The sequence below is a fragment of the Cryptosporidium muris genome, genomic scaffold (assembly GCF_000006515.1).
Source record: "Cryptosporidium muris RN66 scf_1106632373433 genomic scaffold, whole genome shotgun sequence".
Taxonomy (NCBI): Eukaryota; Apicomplexa; class Conoidasida; order Eucoccidiorida; family Cryptosporidiidae; genus Cryptosporidium; species Cryptosporidium muris.
The window spans coordinates 124,895-146,656 of record NW_002196580.1 but is presented as its reverse complement, the minus strand read 5'-3'; the positions used below and the strand labels follow the sequence as shown (position 1 = coordinate 146,656).

Here is a 21,762-nt window from a genome sequence, read left to right as displayed (position 1 = left end):
AATATCAAAACTAGAGTAAATAATAATATTATTGCTTTTTTTATAGAGTAATAGAAAAAGTGCCAATTATTTGCAAATGGTTAAAAATTCTTTATTTATTTGTCTTTTTTTTTACCTTTTTTAAGGTTTTATGAAAAGTAAGTTATATTTATCGATGGCCCATAGTTGGTAATGGCGAATCTTCAGTTGAATAACTATCATCATCATATTCAGATAACTCTTCAATATCTTCATTCTTGGTAGAGCTTTCTTTGGGCTGCATAACTATACTGGAAAAAGCTTGTCTTTTCTTTAAATATAATTTCAAGTTATCCAAACTAATACTGTAATCTACTAATATCCTAAAATTGTAAAAACTAGTTTTATTAAATTCATCATTATTTACATCTGATTTTCCAAATTGATCTTCACCCATGAGTTTCACAACAATCCTTATACTTCTATAATATGGTGGTTCTGGATTTACTGAAGACCCCGAAAGACTAGCTCTCTTTTCATTTTTTTGCCAAATATTTGATTTACTAAGCAAATGACAGCCTAACTGATTAATTTGGACTGGCATTCCAACATATAGAATATACATTTTCAGTAGTTTTATGGATATTACATTTGATGTATTATTAAATCTTAATACAATATGGAATTGATTTTCAATCTTCTTTATCCCATCAAATGTTATGTCTAAATAATAAGGATTTATATATTTTGGGCATTTATCTAAGCTTAAACTCTCATAAAACGATGATGATGGTGATATGTGTTTTATCTCACCATAATCCTCAGTATATATACATTCAAATATACCACACAAAAATAGCTCGTCTAAATTATTCATTTAGGTTATTTTTTCACTTTAATAAAAATCATAACTTGGATTAAAGCTCGATACCTATTATAGAAAAAACCAAGTAAAAAAATTGCATGCATGCACAGTTGCATGCATATGAAGATACCGGTATTAGACGCAATCCCACAAGAATTCGTAGATTTAGCAACGCCCACAATATTGAGTTATTATCTATTTTGTTATAATTAAAAGGAGAAGTTGAAGATTTGAAATGCTTTTAATTAAATGAAATATCTGTTCATGAGATAAAGAATAAGCAACAGAAGCTGTTAGTATCCATGTTAGTTGAAAAGAAGTCAATTGAAGAAGTCTGGAAATCTACAGGCAGGAGAATTATTTTAAAGTCTGATAAAGTGTGTGAGCCATATTTAGGATTATATGAAGAACATGGAAATATAGATAATCAAGATTATTTACGCTACGGAGTTAGGTATATTGGAAATAAAACCTTGAAAAGTAAATTTAATGAGCGTATAGTTTTTGGAGAAATACTTGGTGAGTTCATAAAAGCTGATAAATTGATCCAAAATAACCTAAAATACTGTTTTACCGAGTTAAATAGCTCATTACATTGGGTTTGGAGATCAAGGAATAGCAACTTAATGATAGACACTCGTGATGGTACTGGAATATTAAGTTTTGTACAAAGAACATGGAAAGACAGTAGTGATAGTAATTGCCAGCTAGAAGTCATAGATAATAAATTTTATATCACTTCTTTACCGAATATTTATATATACCCAGGAGATGAATTAGTACTATCAGTAAAGAATAATATGGACTTAATAATGGCAACTTTTGGTGATCAATTAATGAGGGCTCGAATCAAAAATAAAGTTAGTTATCAACAATCAATTAATCATTATTCATATATTGAGTCACCAGCTAGCTATGAAACACATACAGGTGGTACATCACCAGATATTTTGGATACTAGCAATATCAGCAGATACAATATAAAAAAACAAGCAGATGCAAGCAATAATTTTTTCTATAATGATCATAGTATAAGAAATTGGATACATTATACAATTAACTGTAGAAATGGATCAAACTGTACTTTCTGTGGAGATATTATAGGAAGTGTGAGTAAAAAATATATATCATGGGTTTACAAAAATGCGTTAGTTTTTATAATAGATAATAGTGAATTTAAAGGATATGGACTCTCAAATAGCCAAATAAAATGGCTTGATCAGTGGAAGAGTATAAGTAATGAAAAAAAATTATACAAACTACTTTCCATTTACAATATTAGTACTGAACCCAAAGCTGAGTTTGTTAATAATATACAGGAGATTAAAGAAAACAAAATTGACTGTTGTGAGGATGAAATATTGACTAATTTTAAAGATTCAGATATAAATTGTAACAAATATAATAACCCCAAGGTGGTGAATAAACATTTGGATTCTGATAAATTTCTTAGACCACTTTCTAATGAGAATCTATCTATTGATGCATTACTTGTTCAAGGTTATATTTCAAATGAAGAATGTAGTCAAGATCTAATAAGCGAATTTCAGATGCTAGATGAAGAATTTAGTGATAAATCCAGTTATAAGTGCTACCTGTCTAAACCGGTATTTTTGTACTTTTTTTTTGATAAATGGATACTAAAACAGCAAAATTCTGACTATATAATCAGGATTCCAATACCATTAGAGATTGAGCATCAAGTTAATCTACTAATGCCATATCCTTATGGTATAAAGTGGCATGCGGAATCTCGAAGTTGGAGATATTACTTTGCTTGTAGCTCTAAGTATTTTGTATCTGGTAATTATGAGAGTTATAATTCAGGTAAATATCTGCAAAGTTTAAACTGTACTACAGAATCTACTAAGAATTTTCAAAACCAGGAGTATATATCAGTATCTCCATTATTTGAAGACCACTATGGCCTAATCAAAAGCTATTTTGCAATTTGCTCAATAAAACTCAAATATGAGCAACAGAAGGTCTTAATTTATGAAAACAGTGATAACTTGGCATACATGTCACATGACTTCTATTTAAAGAAGAATAAGAAGCCAAAGTATTTTGAAACAGGTGAAGTTATAACGAATAAATCTAATTTAAATAGTTACTTGGGTTATGACGAAACATTGGAAAATTGTGTACAAAATAGTATTCAAAGTTTTAATAGTCTTTCTGCGGAGTCATTTAAAAATTCTATACCTTATTCTCCAGTTGAATTTATGGATGAGATATATGTGAAATCCAATGAAAAAGTGGATTCCATGATTCTGGATGAGCATGAGATTATTCGACAGGCTGAAATCTTATTAGTACCTCCTTATTCGTCTAATATTAAGTTTTGCTCAAAAAGATTTGGTTTCCAGATAATGTATAATAAGAAGAGAGCATGGTTCTCAGTTAAAAGTAGGGGGGTACTCGAAGCCTTCAATTTAGCAGTTAAATGGCTTAGAAAACAGCGTGAAGCTAATGCAAAGGCGCAGAAATATAAAAGAAAGATGGATAATAATTTTTCAGGAGATAGTGATAAAGATAGTATTGCAAGCTTCACTGAGCAAGCTAATCGTTTAAAACCATTTCCAAAGAGAATTATTTGGGTACCAAGTAGACGAGTATTTATTGTTTCATATAGACGTTCTGGAGAATTTAGTCAAATAAATACTAAATCTTTCAATCCAGCAATATATGGAGGTGTTAAGAAAGCCTTGAAACAAGCTTGTATATTTCAATCTCAGACTGAATTAAAGGGTAAGTATACTACTATGAATAAAATGAATAAAAGTGAGAAGAGTTTATTTCAAGATGAGGATCATTTATGTAAGAAATTGATGTCAGCATATAAAGGTACTAGTAAAAGAGGAATAGATGCACTAAAATCACTTAGTCACTGGGTTAAGAAAATTGGACCTCAAGCATCACCAGAAATTGTAACAAATGCATATAGAGAAGCAGTATCAACATATATTACACAACCTACAGTATTATTACAAAGCCTTTCATTAAGTAACGCCAATCATAGTGATGTCAATAATGAACATACATTCACTAGCAACAGCCATAACTACGAAATTAGCTACTCCAATTCCTCTGAAAACTCAAAAACTAATGATCAAAATACTTTAATTCATCCAGTATATTTAGATACTGATTTAATAATTAAAAATGAGACATATTCTAATACTACTTTAAATGAACCAATTAATATGGATATTAACAATTACCATGATATAATTGGAAATAATTTAAAATGTACATCACTGGTATTTTTTAACAAACATGATTTTTATGATGAATTAAAGTTAACAGAGCCACTTGTATCATCTAGTGATCCCAGATTATTATTTCAAAAAGAGGATAACTTTGAATTTAATTTTCAGTTCACTTCTCCATCTCCATTTGAGAATATAGATTTATTTACATTGATTGAACCTTGATATATATACAAAGATATATATATTTGATATAAACTGAAGATGTTACTGCGTAAATATAAAAGCTCCAAAATTAAAAATTCTGGCACCCTTTTGACCACTCGGATTTTATCGTACTATGAAGACTTAAAATTCGAGTAACATTTTACAATATGACTAATCAGTATAGATTCACATATCTTGAATTTGACTATTCAGTAAATAAATAATAAGTCAATTTCATATAATAAATATACATCAGTTCTCTTGGTTAAATTTTAGATTTCAGAAGATATAAAGATTCTATATTAAATTCAATCTTTACTTCATCCTAATATTGTTCCTCTAAAAAAGCATCAAAATCTATATTTAAAGTTAAAATATTCAACAAAAAATTAAATTAAACTAATTACTAAATTATTAAAGTATAGTTATCCTCATTTAACAAGGGGTTACAATTAAATGTTATAATTCATTAGTCTTTATACTTGAAATTGTAAAAGTATTTATTATACAGCCAATATTTTTTTAATTTAAGTGTAATTACTTAATATTTGAGGTTTATATGTGTGAAATATCCTAAAATATTATTAATTATTGCAAAAGTATATTGATTTTTATATTTTGAGTATAAAATTATAAGAAAAAAGTTCATCAGAAACTTTGATAGTTATAAAAGAAATGTCATATAATATTAATCTAATATAAAAGTATTAAAGTTACTATTGTATGTATCAAGAAGGCAATTTCTACATACTTTTACACTTTCTAATCCACATTTATTTATAGTATCAGCAATGACATGTCATTTTTGCATGTTATTTTATCTGACAATCTTTGAATAATTGCCGCAAACATCTCAAATTTTAAGAATCGCTCTAATAGTATTATTTAAATATGAAAAAAACTGTACTTTAACCTGAATAACTGGAGGAATAAATAGAAAATCAGGTTTGGATTGGAATGACACTAGGTTTGCAAAATTTATCATCTAAATCAAAAGAGAACATCATCATTTCACAGGCTATACCACCATCTCAGGAGCTTACTTGGAGTACATTACAAAGAAATGGTTTTTTTGCAGAAGAAGATGTAAATGTTTCATATATGGGGAATTTTAATAATAAGACTACTCCATGTAGAAGATTGCATATAGATCAGATTTCAGAAATTCGTGGAGATGCAGATAATATTTGCATTAGTAATAATGAAAACTATTTAAATCAGGATAGTAATACTAAAAGTTACCAAAATTCAGTAAATTACATCAGATTTATTCCTAATGAAGATTTCTTGCATACTATTGGATCTGATGAGGAAATGAAATTAGCAGTAGAACTTATCAGTGAAGTTTTGAAAATTAGAGATGAATGGGTTATACAGTGGCCTAGTATACAAGATGAAAATACTGGTAACAATTTTAATTTTTTAAATAAAAAAGATGTAGATGAAGATAAAAATCAGATTTATTACAATAACTATGACTTATTACTAGAAAATACTCCTGATTCTATAGATATAAAGTATGAAATGATAAAGGGTGTATTTTGTATAAAATGGATTACTGATAAGAATTTGTTATATAATCCTGGGATGATTAAGAAGATCAAAAAATCCAAATATAATAAAAGTTCTAATACTATGGAATATGATTGGCTTAATACAAATAGTGACAGTGCTGTTTGCACTGAAAAGACTGAAAAATGTTACAAGAAAAGAATGGAACAGAATAAAATTAAAAATTGTAAACAATGGAAGTACAAAGAGAGAACTCTTTGTCTTTCAGATAGACTTATATCTTATAAATGTACTTCTGACTCACAAGATGATACATCACCCAACAGGTCAATTCAAAAAATAAATACGAGAGTATTTGATAATAAATTACCAATTAAATTAATAAATAATACAATTCTAACAGAAATATCAAAACCATTTTGTGAAACCAAGTGTAAATCAGTGAGTAAATTTTTGGAATGCATGAGGAAAGTTATGACATTAGTTCAAAATCCTATAGTCAAAAGCTATACATATCATAGATTAAAATACTTAGCACAAAGTTATCAGCTTTATACAATGTTTAATGGAAAAACTGAGCTAGAAGAAGGTAGAAATAATATGTGTACAGGTTTTCACAATATATACAAAGTAGATACGCATGTACACCATTCGGCTTGTATGAGTCAAAAACATCTCCTTAAATTTATAAGAAAATGTTTCGATCGTGATGGAGATGAGTATGTAACTTATGATGAAAATACTTGTGGCAAAAAGACATTGAGAGAGATATTTGAGCAAGTCGTTGGTATTGGTAAAATGGAGGCATCTATAGATAATTTAAATATGCAATCTATTGGACACTGTTTCCAGCGTTTCGATAGATTCAAAGAAAAATATAATCCTTTTGGTTCCAATATATTTCGAGAAATATTTTTGAAGTATGACAACATGATTAATGGGAGATACTTGGCAGAATTGACCCAAGAAGTTATGCAAGATTTAAAAGAGACCAAATGTCAATTTGCAGAATGGAGAATAAGTATATATGGCAAAGATATGAATGAATGGCAGAAGTTGTCTGAGTGGCTATATAAAAATAGGTTATACTGTAGTCAAGTAAAGTGGCTAATACAGGTACCTAGGTTATATCATGTTTTTTATGCAGAAGGTAAAGTGTCTAATTTTGCTGAAATGCTGAATAATATTTTTTTACCATTAATTAAAGCACTAGAAACTCCAAAAAGATATCCATTGATATACTTATTACTTAAAAATATCGTTGGTTGGGATTCTGTTGATGATGAAAGTGTGCAAAGTAAATATACAATGGTTGATGGGGATTTAAATGATCCAGAATTTTGGAACAATGGAGAGAATCCTCCATATGCTTACTGGGGATTTTATATGTATAGCAATATAAACGTGATAAATCAGCTTATGTATAGTCGTGGTCTAAAGCCTATGAAATACAGGCCTCATTGTGGAGAAGCTGGTAATATATCTCATTTAGCTACTATGTATATATTAGCTGATGCTATTAATCACGGAATATTACTCAAGAAAAGTCCAGTTTTACAATATTTGTATTACCTTAAACAAATTGGGATTGCTATTTCACCAGTATCTAATAATGCATTATTTCTGGAAATTACAAAAAATCCATTTCCAAAATTTTTTTATGTTGGACTTAATGTTTCATTATCTACTGATGATCCTTTAATATTTCATTTTACTGATGAGCCACTTTTAGAAGAATACTCTATTGCAGCGCATATTTGGAAGTTTAGTAGCATTGACTTATGTGAAGTTGCAAGGAATTCAGTATTACAATCAGGATTTAGCTCTACAGAAAAAGCAAATTGGATTGGAGTGAAAAAACCAAATTATCTTAATTATGCACCGCATAAAATAATATGTAAATTTGATCCAGTCTATTTAAATGACATATATAAGTCTAATGTTCCAAATATTAGATTGCAGTTTAGAAGAGATATGCTTTTGGGTGAATTCAATCTAATTGAACGCATTATGAATGACAATATTTTAAGTAATAATTGTTCACACAATAACTCTCATGTTACTTTCCAAATACCTTCAAATAATCAAAAAATACAAAGTGATATGGATGATAATTTATCTTCTTTTCACTCATCATTAATACAGACTTCGTTCTCATCATCTATAGTGAATACAGATGACGATGAGTAACTTTATTGATGACTTTATAATAAATTTACATGTAAAAATAAACATAAAGAGGCTAAATATACTTCATATTGATACTCGGATCCACTAAATATTTGTACAATTACTTATTCTATTTATGCTTATTGCATAAATTATTTAATATTAAATACATGTTCGCGCACATCTTAATTCTATTTGAGAGGGACAGACAGAATAGTGATAAAATATTTCAAAAATCATCTATATCTACTGAATTAGAAACTATTAATATGAGTAATTTATTTGAGGATCCGTACAATCTGGCAAGGGGGTAAGTTTTTAATATCAACAGTTATAGTTATTGATATTGATACTGTCTATTTCGGTACCTTTAGGGAATTGGAGCGAAATATTGAGAAAGTAACAAAATTGTACGAACAATACAAGGGAAAAGTTACTTTTGTTAAGAATTACAGCAAAAAAAAGTATCTAGCTGATCTTTATGATGTAATAGTATATGAATTGTATGAGATAGAAAAGACTATTAGCATACTAGAGTCAACCATAAAGACTGTAAGGGCACATCCAGAGAAATTCCGAGAAATTTCTGAAGATGAAATTGAGAGAAGAATACAAAACATTGAGGATTATAAACAAATAATTGGTGAATATAAATTAGATATGAAAAATTTGCAAAAAAGTGCCATTGAGAATGAAATATATGCACAAAATAAAATGAATATGGAGCTATTATTTGAAAATAAGCCAAAAAATCTTGATAGTGAATTTCAATTCGAACAAGTTGACCCAAACCTTGAACATCTAGAAATAATTTCTAAAAATACTAAGAAGTTATATAACGCAGCTAATATTATATCACAAGAATTATATGAACAAAATCACTTAATACAAGATCTTGACAACGATTTAGATACAGAGAGTAAGTGTAAAATGCCATTACAAACCCTCAATAGATACAAAGTAATTATCATTTTGCAAAATAATGTATTAATTTGTCAATATATCACCACTTGTCTCCATATATAGATATAAGAATGAATAAAGTTTTGCAAAAAATGTCCAAGGTCTTTGGTATATCTAGTAAGTCTTTTTAAAGTGAGATTTCTAATTTAAAGCTAAAAGTTCACTTCTAATAATATCATCTTCACATTAATTTCAGCTTGGAAAGAGCTAAAATTATTGGCATACCTATTAGTAATTGCAATTTCGCTCCTTATTCTTATTATTATACTTTAAAAAAGCTAGTTTTAGATATAGTTTTCATCTGATAAATTAATATAACGCAATTTATTCTCTTATTTCAATTTATAGATGGTATCTCATTTTTGAGTTGTGTGGGATTCTCTATACCTGTATAATTAGATCTTCAATATTAATTTATTAAAATTAATCATGATGAATTTCTGACATCCAATATTTATAATTTATAAATTAATTAGATATATTAATATATAATTTGTTTAAATCTAAATATATAACATAATTTATTGCATTAACTAAATTAGCCAAACATCCTGATTAAATAATGAATTTAGTAATATAATCTGGAGTATATTAATATTCATATCAATTATTATGCATGCAAAAAAAAATAAGTTAATCTGATTACCATTATAATAGGTATAACAATTATTAATTCTATTTAGTACAAATAATCAATATTCCGGCTTAGTATTAATACAATGAAATATGCATATCACTTAATAAAGAACTTCAAATTCTTTACTCAATTATAATTGATAAAATTAAAAGAGATAATAGACTTAGTTACAAATAAAGTATATACCAATGAAGGCTTGAAATAAAATAAAATGAATCCCTTTCATTTTGGAAAGTCCAATAGTAATATAGAATTAAGAATGGCCTGAATATAATATTTAACTGAGATTATATGAATTTTATAATTTAGCAACTTAATTTGTTTACTTCTTTTCTAGTTTAATTTAAAGAATTAAACTAATTTGAATTATTACTCTAATCAAACTCTGAAAAATAGTTCAAAAAACAAACCTATTTTCTTTCAAAAACATCTTCTTTCATATATACTAAGAAGATGAAATATTTTATATATCCTTCATATTATTAATGATGTGGTCTACCAACTGAAAATTATTTCCAAGTAAAAAGTGTCCCCAATTTTCAAAACAAAACATCATTAATTGATGAGAAAAAAATTGGTGAAATCTGCTATTAAATAGAACTGAAGTCTTAGTCCAATTTAGTGTATCTAAAGAAAAATAATTTAATGTATCTAAATTATTGTCAATCTCAGTATTTCTATTATCTCTGTATATGTCCAAATTATTTACTCTTGATTGTTGTATTGTAATCCAATTTATAACTGATTTACCTTTATTCATATTAAGATGGATGCTACTTATATTATAATGTATCAAATCTGATTTATTAATCTGGTTAAAATTTAAAAATAACTGCTGGCTATTCTTATATAAGCAAAGAGGAATTAAAGATGCAGAAGTGGGTGGTACTAACAAATCACCTTTTATAGATCCAATAGCATGTCTATGCTTAAACCAAGATAATGGATCAATTAAATCAAAATTACTAGTCATAATTTGTAGTAATGGCTCTTTAGTCTTTAAATTATTGGGATATTTTCTTGTTCCTTCGTAAAGTATTGGAACACTAGGTGTGAAAATATGTGATTTATCATCATCATTAATGACCAATTTGTGATCTAAGTACAACAGTTGAGCTATTGTTGGAAATAATAAAATCCAATGTAATGGAAGAATTTCCTGTAAAAAGTTAAAGCCAAATGTACATGAATCACTTAATACACCTTTATGTGGAGTCCCAAATGTTATATAATTTATTGGAATTAAACCAGCTATTAAGTGTTCATCATGATTATATTTGTAATTATTATTCTTTAGCACTTCATAATAGTAATGATTTCTTAAAATTATCTTATTTTTTTCATCCCTTATTGTATCCGCAAGTAGTGGTAATACAGCTCTATTATACATACCACCCAAACTGTGACCAACAAATGAGATTTTTCTTAGTGTAGGATAATGATTAATAACACTAACTATTTCATTTGCCATTCTATAAGCTCCCTTTTCAATACCATCAGATGTTATAAATATACTTCTAAAATATCCCCAATTTGAATGAACTTTATGAATAAGTAGGCAAGATTCATTAGATGAATCTATCAGTGATTGGTTCAAATAATTAATCTTTCTTGTTATTCTATTTGCTAAAACATCCATATTAGCAGGTGTACCAGCCCATCCATGAGTCATTACTATTAAATGTCTTGGATATGTACATGTAAATATTTGTTGATTACTTTTCTGATATATATAACTTAATTTAGACAATATTACACATAGAATAAAGCTGATTGCCAAAAATAATACCTCATATTGAGAATGTGGTGAATATGGCGACTCTTTGTAACTGTATTTAGCTAATAGAAATCTCATTATCACAACAAAATTTATATTAAACAACAAAATTTGACTTGAGAGATTAACAAAATCTAATAAGTAAAAAACTCTCTTAGTAAATTTGCCATTTAGATATAAAGGTACCCATTTTTCATGCAAAGGCTAGTGGATATTCCAACATCGATTTTTGACAGATTAGCGAGGTATTCAAAAAAATTTCAAAACCCCAAAATATTTATCAAGATAATAAAAAAGGACTTAAAACTTCACATATTGTAAAAAGTATATTTAATGGTTTATTCATACTCAAAAATTATTTAGTTTAACCAGACAATAAACAAAAAATATTCACGTGTATTATTTTTCAAGATAAACCCGCCTAATAGTGGCGGGTCTAAATTGATGTTTTCTTTTTTTAAAGATTACTTGTAAAAGTTGAAATTTCTCAAATAAGCTATTTAAATCAAATATTACTGGAATATTTATATTAGGAACTACACATTTAACCACACAACTCCCATATAAATATAAATATTCAAACGACGAAGGAGTGATACCAGTTTAACATAGAAATATACAAAGAAGATTCCCAGAAATATATTTAAACATTTTCACTTAAAAAAGACAATTAAAGCTATAAAAACATGGCATAACTAAATCTAATAGTAATTAAGTTTAGCTCAAATCCGTATAAATGAGGATAGGAGTTCATTTAATTGTAAGAATTAAATTCAGGGATTATAATTCATGTAAGATAGTCAAAGTTACGTCTTAGTTGTTCCATTCAAATTCTGTAAGTAAAGGAAGATGATCAGAAGGTCTTTGTGGATTTGGTAAGGACCAATCAGGAAGTTGTAAGGCAGAAGCCTCCTTAATTAGCGCCTCTTCATCTAATAACTCCAGTATACTACCAAGACGAAGTCTCTCATCAGTATAAAAGACATAATCTAAACATCCCAAGTAATTTGGTGTATAGTTAGTAAATAGAGGCTCTAAAGTCTCTGTTGAACGTGGGATAATATTTGGATTGTGACCTTCTACAACAGCTCTTGCCATTGAATATGCACTTCTAAGTCTCATAGAATGACCTAATGGTAAATCAGCCAATAATCCATGACGATCCATAGCAAGATCTTTATGATTTCTATCACAAGTACCTGTTGCTAGTAGTCTATACAGGGCACTATCTGGAGTACTATTGAAATCTCCACATATAATTAATCCAGGCAAAACAGGCTGACGTCTATAACAGTCATGAAGGTATTCCTCCAATACAGATACAAGCGTCTGAGCCTGCCATATCTTTACATCATTAGCTTCAGGGTTAGCAACAATATGTGTATTTGCAATGATAACTTGTAATGGAGTAGAGTTTGAAGATACACATGAATTACCAGAATTCTTTCCATTATTATTATCACTATTTAAACAAGATCCATTATTACCATCAGATTGTCTATATTCTAAAAGAATAACGACTGCAACATTATCTTTTAGAAGTCGTTTAATTGCAGCAGGGTTATTTTTAACTTCTGCTGGTAAGGTTCTATGAGTAGCTTCTTTAATAAGAGCCGAGAATTCTAGTGAGTAATTTTCTCTTGCTATAAATTTGTTTGTTTTATAAAACGTTGCACATCCATCCATAGTATACTTTCCATCTTTTCTTCTACCACTTCCAGATGTGAATATTTCAGTTGTTTTTTGTTTATACATCCCTTCATATCCATATTGCTGTAATATCGGTTTGAAGAAATCATCAAAGTGTTCAGTCTGTACTTCCTGTAAACAGACGATATCTGGTTGGTGACTAAGTATTTCCACTATTATCCTAGTTTTGCGGTATGTCCAAGAGAGCATATAAGCATCACAATGTGGAAATGCCTCTTGACTTGCATAAATTTCAGCTAGTATATTCCAAGATAAAACTTTAAACCGAGAATTACTAGCTAAACTGCCAACATTTCCATTACTTTGGTGATTATTATTAGTTACTGTTGGTATAGATAAGATATTCCTAGGGGGGGCATGTGGTAGATTAGGAACACAACAAGCTGTTGTTATACATGAGTATGTTCCAGGTTTTTTCTCAAAGTCTTCTATTAAATTAATTATATCCTTTTTAATTGATCTACATTTTACTGTTGAATTCCCTAAATTGTTAGAGATAAAACCAAAATTAGAAATATTTGCAGCTTTTACACGTTGAAATTGATTTTTAGACAAAATATGTACTTCTAATCTTAATTGATGTCCAACATCCTCAGGTACTGGTATATAATTCCTCTGATCACCGACTAATATCCACTCCTCATCATTCTCGGACAAATGAACTAAACCTGTCCTAAGTAGTAGTGTTATATGAGCATCATCTCGATCTCTAAGTGAATTATCTGGATCATTAAATTGAAATGGTTTACAAGGAACACCATATGTATGACTATTTGGATGTGGTGATAAAGGATTCATTCCTCTAGCATCATAGAAACGACGTAGTTGATTAAAACCTTTCTTAAAACATTCTGAGCTACAGAAACATCTCAAAGTTACTGCACATTGTAAAGTTGCTATTTGACTTGGATGAAATGTACAAACTGCCCTAGATGGACCTCTGCTCCAACGATAAATTATAGTAGCTAAACCATTTACTACAGGATTATCTGGATTATCATCATCATCATCCCATAACCTACCTAAATTGTCCTTCACGATAACTATGGGTTGTAACTCACAACTTTCTACTGGGGTTATCGGTACTTTATTACGAGATGATACATACATTAAGTCACAGCGGTATAACTCCGCACTAAGTACTGAATCAGAATTAATACTTGAATTCAATGTGATACCAGAATTTAGTGAAGGTTGAGTATTCAGAATCCCAATGAAATCGGATCTTCTAGAAGGAGCTGATTTATCACTATTTGATCCAGTATTGTTAGGAATTCTAATACTATCACTTAAATTACTATATCTTTGGTCTTCCCTTACTGTAAGCGTCATATTATTACTGCTACTTTTTCTCATAATAAAACTATCAATAGTCTTACGACTTAAAACTAAGTCCTTAACATAAAATATTTTTTACTATAACATAAAAGTAATGAGCCAATTCATTGATAATATTGACTCCTTTCAAGCACTTTTATAATGCTACTCAAAGAGAAAAAATTGCTTCATTAATAGTTCAACGCAAAACGACAGGACAAAATACTATAGCGTATTAAGGCGCCATAATACTATATTTGTTATTTTAGGTACCGGGAAGGATACCGCGGTATAAATTCTACATGTATGGATTTATAGATTGCACCTAATCAGAGTAATATAACTTTAGGTATTTCGCCGATTATTAAAGTTATCTCAGCAGCCAACTTTAAATTCCTTCAATTTTAAATTAAAACTGATATATATTTGAATGTTTGTATGGCCATTTAAATAAAATATATAACGTTTTGCTTTATCTAGATGAATTTTACTACTTAATTTAGAAGTTTCGAGTTAATATTATATATATTGTAGTTACTTATAAAAGAAGAAATAGAGATTGGTAATAATTCGACTTCTTGAAATTTCTTATTTAGTGAATTCATATAACCTATGCAAACAGGATAATTCGAAAATATATTAAATGAACACTACTTATTTGCATTATTGATAACTCAAATACTCAATACATTTGCTATTATTAATATAAATAACTTATATTTAATATATAAATAAAAATAACTAAATTAGATTTAAGTTAGTGAAATGATCATTCAACTTTTATTTTTAGATTGGAAATTTTAGTGCTTATTCTGCCATACAATATTTTCATTTTTCATTCATATATTGGTTTATTATTCTTTAAACAAAGTCAATGATAATACTAAAAATAGCTATCCATATTCTTAGCTCAATTTCTTAAGTATTACCTAATACCTTGTTGAATAAATTGCACAAGATCATATCCTTTAGTTGTGATGTGATTATGAGCATTATGAATTTTCTTTGCAAATAAATTTGAAGCTTGCTGTTGAGTTAAATTTAGTAACAATCTTTGTTTGAGTTTATCAATTGTATTACCTCTAAAACAAGGAATGCCACTATTTAACAATAATTGAGTAAGTGATAGCAATGTATCAGCATGATTCCGAACTGCAAGAAAACCAGATAAACACAAATCATCAAATAAATCAACTTCATTTTCCATTAATTCCAACATCTCTTGAGTCACTTTGAATGCAGCTCTTTCAAAATGTAAATTATTTCCAGGAGATATGTCAAATATAAATCCATAGTCAATATGTATAATATGACCATCTTTTGTAACTAATAGATTCCCATTATGACGATCTTTTATCTGTAATACATAGCATGCAATTGAATAACCAGCTAAACTAGCTATAAAATTATATCGTGCTTGTTGATAGGATATTTTAGATTTATCTTGTACAAAAGTTTTTTGAAAGTATTCTTTAAGTCCTCCTGGATGTTTCTCATGTATTTCATGTAAAGATATACTTTTCTCTATATATTCAATTATACCGCCATATATGTACTTATTATTTTTATTTTTTATTATCATTGGTAATACTCTATATGGATACAGCCATACAGGTATACCACAGCTACTAAATATTCTTTGGAATACGTGAATATATTGCATTGTTATTACATCCTGACGACAGTCATCATTAGATTTAATAATAACATTTATATTACACTTTCTTTTAAATGGATCTGATAAATCCATTACTGATACAGAACGCCCTTTTACTGATAATCCGTACTGTTTCAGTTCGTTGTGAGGTTCCTTATTTGCATTTCCATCATTGATTAGTTCCAGTGATAATAGATATGGAATATTTTTTGCACTTTGAAGAATTCGTAGCTTCTGCACTTTGTTTATTGCCATACATGTTGTATCTAGATAATTAGACTTCAATAAATTAATATTTAAAAATTGCAAGTCTTTAAATTCTGGCATATTGACTACTTCACATACTAAGTTATTTAATTGCTGGGTCATCTCTATTTTCCTTATTAAATTTTTTTTTGAATTTGTCCATTCAACTGTTTTACATTTATCCGTTATTACTTTCGTATGATTTTTCTCATTTTTAAAATTGGATGTTACTATTTCTCCAAGTTCACATAGTATATAAAAAAATGTAAATTGTATATTGGGTTGTGACAGATCAAATAATTTAGAAATATCTGATAACGAAGATAATCCAGAAAATCTATGCAATAATGTATCTTCTGGTATATTTATTGTCTTTATCCTATTTATTATAATATCTTTGTTTGTATGTATAATTAGATTATTATTATAATCAGATAGCCAACAACTCTCTTCAAAAATGCACTTTTGAAGTAACTGTACTCTACTTGAATTCATATCATTTGCATAAAGAGATAATATCTGAGCAAATTCAGAGTTATATAATGCCATATCTAATAATCCCAAAAGTATTAGTTCAAAATTAGTTTTAGAACTCTTAATAATTTCAATATATTGCAATAATAATAGCTCCCAATCTTTAATACTAGCACGCAGAAGTGACTTCATACAACTATAAATAATTACTGTACTATTGAGTGAATAATGGCTATGATGAGAAATTGAAGAAAAGATCTTCTTTTTTTCCGATGCAAACTGATTACATAGAAGATATATAACTGTCTTTGTTGGCAATAAATGACCAATATAATGAAGATAGTCAATAAAATTTTGATCACAGTATTCAAATTTGCTATGAACTTTATGTACCCAATTTTTTGATTCAAATCTGAATTTATTCCTTTTCAAACATACATGATTCATTAGGTAGAATTTTAAGAGCCTATTACTTAGCCTGTCATGGTATAATTGAGGGTAGTAATTATATAACAAAAATGAAAACAAGTTATACAAATCAAAGTTTGGTAAATACATTGTTGGATTATTATTATTTGATTTGTAACTTTTCTCTTCAGTTCTAAGCATTAATGAGCAGCTAAACAAGTATTCTATAATAAAGTCAAAAATCCATGTATTTCCATTAAGTTTTATATGCTTATAAAATCTATTTGGATACTTTTTCCAGAATGACAATAATAACCAAGATTCATATAATTTAAATACTTTATTATTTATTATAGAGGCTAAAATAGTGTCTATATATTTTTCAATTTCACATGTTGTATTATTACATATATAGTATTCCATAATATACTCAATGGCGATATATTGATTAATAGATAAATTATTCACTTTTAAATTTTCATTGTGGGTCACCTCACTTTTAAATTTACATCTACTTAATAGTTTTTGCCAGTAAATTTTATTATACAGTTGTGAACATACATTTTCGAATATTTCAGTTGTAGCAATATTACTTAGAAACACTTTTACAAATAGATCCTTTAATGTTGGATAACTTTCATAAAAGTTCCATATACAAGAGATTAAATTGTTAATTAACTCTTCATAATCCTCAGTTAAGTCATCGAATTCTACACTTCCCTGCTTGTATTTGAATGTAGTTACTCTATTACAGTAACTTCTGATTTCTGAGAATAATGTAATTGTCGATAAAGCAAGAGATATGAAGAGAATATAATTGTGAAGTAAAATAGACTCTATAGATTCATGTTGATTCTGAACTTTAATTAATTCAATATTGCTCGAATTGTGTATAGATTCAATTTCCCTAAAGTATATATCATCAGTATACTTTATATAAGTGAATAAATTCCTAATATTTATACAGTAAAATCTGTCATAATTAATGTGATTCTTTTTACTTTCATTTAAAAAACAAAGAATAAGATAAATTTGTAAGCATTTTAAGTTATCCCAGCTTGTTATTCTCTTTATCTCTGCTGAAATTGAATCTGCATCAAGGGAGAATAATAGTGACTGTATTATTGATATATAAGATAGGTAAGTCTTAGTTAGCTGATATTGCTCTAGTATATTACTACTGAAGTACTTAGATTTATTTATGCCGTCTGTTTTATCTAGACCAAATAAGCTTGGGACAATTGAAAATAAACAAAGTCTTGACAAATCTTTAAACTTATTTCTACTTTGTTTGCATATAATCCAAACAGAAATAAATACCAATCTAATTATCAACTTACTATAAAGAACAAGATCTCTAGATTTCTGTTCATCACACAAAAAGTGTTCATCACCAACATACTTCGTACTATCTTCAAAATTATCCAATATACTTTCAATGGCGAACTTTTTAGTAAATTCAGAAATATGCACTCTAAAATCCGTTGAATTAAATACATAATAGTAGTATTGGTATATCAAATTCCCTATATATCTTATGTATGAATTAATTTCATCTAAATTGTAGATTAATCGTTCATATAATGGGTTTAATTTAGTAATAAAGTCATATATAATTTCCGAATCCGTTATAACTAGTGAAGAGTGTTTTTTGTTTATTGTAGTTGAAAGAGATGATGGAGAAGCAGATATTGACGTATCATCTAGACCATGTTGAATACGTTGAATTATACTATATAAATCAATTGAATAACATCCAAAGAATATCTCATCCTTTACTAGACAATCTGAGTCCAAGTCAGAAATAGAATATAAATCAGTATTTATCAGTTTATCCTGAAGAAGTAAGTAGTCACTGTTTGAGATCATACTTCTTATTACCCTAATTTTGTACAAATAAAAACTTTTTTCAAAAACTCCAGAGTCACCATCAAATATAAATATTAAACTCTTGATAATACTAAAAAGAGATTGTTTCTGCAAAATAATATAGAGATCTACTATTGATGCAAAAAATATCACTCGAATATTACAATTCCAATATTTACTATACTTCCTCAGACAATCCCGAATATAATTATAATCTATACTTTGTGACATTATTATCCGACTATGTATATAATTTGCAAAAATAGAAGGATCTTCAAGAATTGAAATTATTGCCATCAATGAACAGATCTTATTATCAACAGAATCTAAGTTATTTTTGAACAATGCCGAGCAAATGACACTAACGAGTTCAATCATCTGGTAATCCATAAATATTAAAGATTCTTCAGAGTGATCCTCTTCAGCATCATCCATGATATTGGTTGTATTAGCTACTTTATCAAATATTAGAAGGAATTCAACAAAGTACTTTATATATGGTATCGAATAAAATCTATAATTTTCTACATTATCTTCCTCCTGTTCAAAGTAGATATCCTTTATTTCTAAGCAATATATTCTCCACATTTGTGTCCACAATACCTTAATGAAGTGAAGCTTAGAATAAAATATTAATGGTATATTTCCTTTAGTTTCATCAGACATTAAAAATGTAATTTCGCATAATACATCTAAGGAATATTTTAATTTAACCAAGTTCCCAAAACATCTTAACATTGCATTATTAAGGATTGATCCATAATAATAGAAATAAGTATAATTTCTATATGCTAGTAAAGAATAATTTGTCCATAGTATAAGGAATAGTGAAATATCTAAAGATGATGAGGACAATTGTGACAAAGAAGATAGTGATGAACATGAGGATATAGAAAGTAATGAATATGAAGGATTATCAATTGATATAGATTTAGATCTAGATATCAATGTATCAGTAATAATAAAAATTTTTAAAAATAAATTACAATGATGATTATGTAGTTTCTTTCTGAATTTCATATCCTTAAAATATGAAATTTCAATGTTATTTGATATTACATCCATATTTACAGTTGAATAACCAATTCTAGGATTATATAAGGCTGCCAAGGTAGCAATATTACATATTAGTAATCTTAGTGACTCATTGAATATCTTATGATTTATGTAAAATTTCTTATTACTAATAATTTCCTCCAATAAATCCACTATCACAAATACTTCAACATATTGTCCATTGCGCTTATAATTGTTATCTAGTACTGTCATTATAGTATTGTCTTTAAATACTATACCTAATGTATTAGAAAGCAAAAATATAAGTTCATAACATAAATTATTCAAAGTATCTATACTATCATCATTTTCATGATCTTTCTGGAAATCTTCACATACTATACACTCTCCTAACGAATTATCTCCATCTTCATTTTTTATATTAATTTTATCAGGATCATTCTTATATAACGAACTTTCCATTCTATCTGCTACAGGTTTTGTTACACTTTCAAACTTTCTTTGGGTTAGACTTATATTCTTATTAATCAATAAATTTACTATTTGTTTCAATAATGGTTGATCTACAGATACCCACTTTTTACATAAGGTTAATACTTTTGCATCATAATTACCTCGCATAATCATATTAAAAGTAAACTGCTTATAATATATCCATCCATATTGGATATACTGGTATTTAAATATTAAATCAAAAAACCAATCGCCACATTCTAAGCTATATATACCTAAATTCCTAATTTGAATAACAATAGTTACAAACCAATAATACAATTCGTAATTAGAGAACTCCATAGCTTGCATCCTATTCACGATTTCCAAGTAATTTCCAGTGTATTTATCTGATTTAAAGTGAGAAATTATTATATATAATATTAAAATATATAGCAGAGCCAATTTTTCCACTGAATTCCCTATTAAATCAGCTTTTAAGTTATCTTCTAAATATTCTAACAATACATTTGAACAATCAATGAAATAATCAACCCACCTTATCTCCAATTTGTTAATTAAAATATCATTTGCCTCTATATCTATTCCGTCCTCAATATATGCTGAAATAAATATTAAGTATAGCGCTATATATACACAGATTACATCATAATCATGTTCATTGTCACACATCTTCCCTTTAATATACGGTGGGCCAATATATAGCATCGCTTCCCTAATATCACCTAATATTGATATGTAATATCCACTAAATATATCGATTAATTTCATAAATAAAGCCTTTTTGAAGGATTTTGGTTGACTAAAAATATTATTTAGTGGAGTTTTTAAGTATATGGCATTATCTTGTATCTGGACAATATCAGAATTTAAGAAAAATGTTTGTGGAAATAATGATGAATTAGACTCTTCAGATGTTGATTTATCTCCATAAATATGACTTTCAAGGAAGGATTTCAATAATTTAATAAATGATTCAATTGTTTCTTCATTGCCATAAGTATCATTGATACTCAATAGATATTCTATAGAGTCTTTTTGACCCCATGACCAGAAGTTTCTAGAACCACAGGACATATGATCAATGGGGAATTATTTCTTAAAAAATCCAAAAATACCATAGAAATTAGCATTTAATTCCCTATGAGAAAGTAGAACAATTTTTTGTAGTAACTACCGTCACAATATTAGTATCTGACCCCCTTCCCCTCATTTTTCCCCCCTATATTTCTAACTCTTAGAATCTTCCGGGTGGTCTTATTATTTCTTTGGGATAATTCATATGGATAAATTTATTAGTATAAATACTAC

General features: G+C 27.9%; 7 protein-coding genes across 7 annotated transcripts, besides 11 other annotated features; 3 read left to right on the top strand and 4 right to left on the bottom strand.

Moving 5' to 3' along the window:
* Positions 1-148: 148 nt before the first annotated feature.
* On the bottom strand, positions 149-835 carry CMU_031510 (uncharacterized protein; the record flags this gene model as incomplete). The annotated part of the gene is made up of 1 exon (XM_002142323.1): positions 149-835. The coding sequence occupies one exon, from the start codon at positions 833-835 to the stop codon at positions 149-151; it is 687 nt and encodes a 228-aa protein (XP_002142359.1).
* A 290-nt stretch (positions 836-1,125) lies between these two features.
* CMU_031500 (uncharacterized protein) lies at positions 1,126-4,260 on the top strand (the record flags this gene model as incomplete). Its single annotated transcript, XM_002142322.1, has 1 exon — positions 1,126-4,260. The coding sequence occupies one exon, from the start codon at positions 1,126-1,128 to the stop codon at positions 4,258-4,260; it is 3,135 nt and encodes a 1,044-aa protein (XP_002142358.1).
* Positions 4,261-4,600: 340 nt separating this feature from the next.
* Positions 4,601-4,661: a sequence feature (AT_rich).
* Positions 4,662-5,199: 538 nt separating this feature from the next.
* Positions 5,200-7,944, top strand: CMU_031490 (adenosine monophosphate deaminase, putative; the record flags this gene model as incomplete). The annotated part of the gene is made up of 1 exon (XM_002142321.1): positions 5,200-7,944. One exon carries the CDS (start codon positions 5,200-5,202, stop codon positions 7,942-7,944), a length of 2,745 nt encoding a protein of 914 aa, XP_002142357.1.
* Positions 5,653-5,676: a sequence feature (AT_rich).
* Positions 7,945-8,070: 126 nt separating the features above from the next.
* Positions 8,071-8,092: a sequence feature (AT_rich).
* Positions 8,093-8,192: 100 nt separating this feature from the next.
* CMU_031480 (uncharacterized protein) lies at positions 8,193-8,949 on the top strand (the record flags this gene model as incomplete). The annotated part of the gene is made up of 2 exons (XM_002142320.1): positions 8,193-8,233; positions 8,298-8,949. The coding sequence occupies 2 exons, from the start codon at positions 8,193-8,195 to the stop codon at positions 8,947-8,949; spliced, it is 693 nt and encodes a 230-aa protein (XP_002142356.1).
* Positions 8,950-9,291: 342 nt separating this feature from the next.
* Positions 9,292-9,314: a sequence feature (AT_rich).
* Positions 9,315-9,335: 21 nt separating this feature from the next.
* Positions 9,336-9,412: a sequence feature (AT_rich).
* A 574-nt stretch (positions 9,413-9,986) lies between these two features.
* CMU_031470 (uncharacterized protein) lies at positions 9,987-11,378 on the bottom strand (the record flags this gene model as incomplete). Its single annotated transcript, XM_002142319.1, has 1 exon — positions 9,987-11,378. One exon carries the CDS (start codon positions 11,376-11,378, stop codon positions 9,987-9,989), a length of 1,392 nt encoding a protein of 463 aa, XP_002142355.1.
* Positions 11,379-12,113: 735 nt separating this feature from the next.
* Positions 12,114-14,366, bottom strand: CMU_031460 (endonuclease/exonuclease/phosphatase family protein; the record flags this gene model as incomplete). Its single annotated transcript, XM_002142318.1, has 1 exon — positions 12,114-14,366. One exon carries the CDS (start codon positions 14,364-14,366, stop codon positions 12,114-12,116), a length of 2,253 nt encoding a protein of 750 aa, XP_002142354.1.
* Positions 14,367-15,022: 656 nt separating this feature from the next.
* Positions 15,023-15,076: a sequence feature (AT_rich).
* Positions 15,077-15,252: 176 nt separating this feature from the next.
* Positions 15,253-21,528, bottom strand: CMU_031450 (phosphatidylinositol 3- and 4-kinase family protein; the record flags this gene model as incomplete). Its single annotated transcript, XM_002142317.1, has 2 exons — positions 15,253-21,042; positions 21,097-21,528. 2 exons carry the CDS (start codon positions 21,526-21,528, stop codon positions 15,253-15,255), a joined length of 6,222 nt encoding a protein of 2,073 aa, XP_002142353.1.
* Positions 15,884-15,906: a sequence feature (AT_rich).
* Positions 16,268-16,289: a sequence feature (AT_rich).
* Positions 17,437-17,467: a sequence feature (AT_rich).
* Positions 19,938-19,966: a sequence feature (AT_rich).
* Positions 20,856-20,885: a sequence feature (AT_rich).
* Positions 21,529-21,762: the final 234 nt, after the last annotated feature.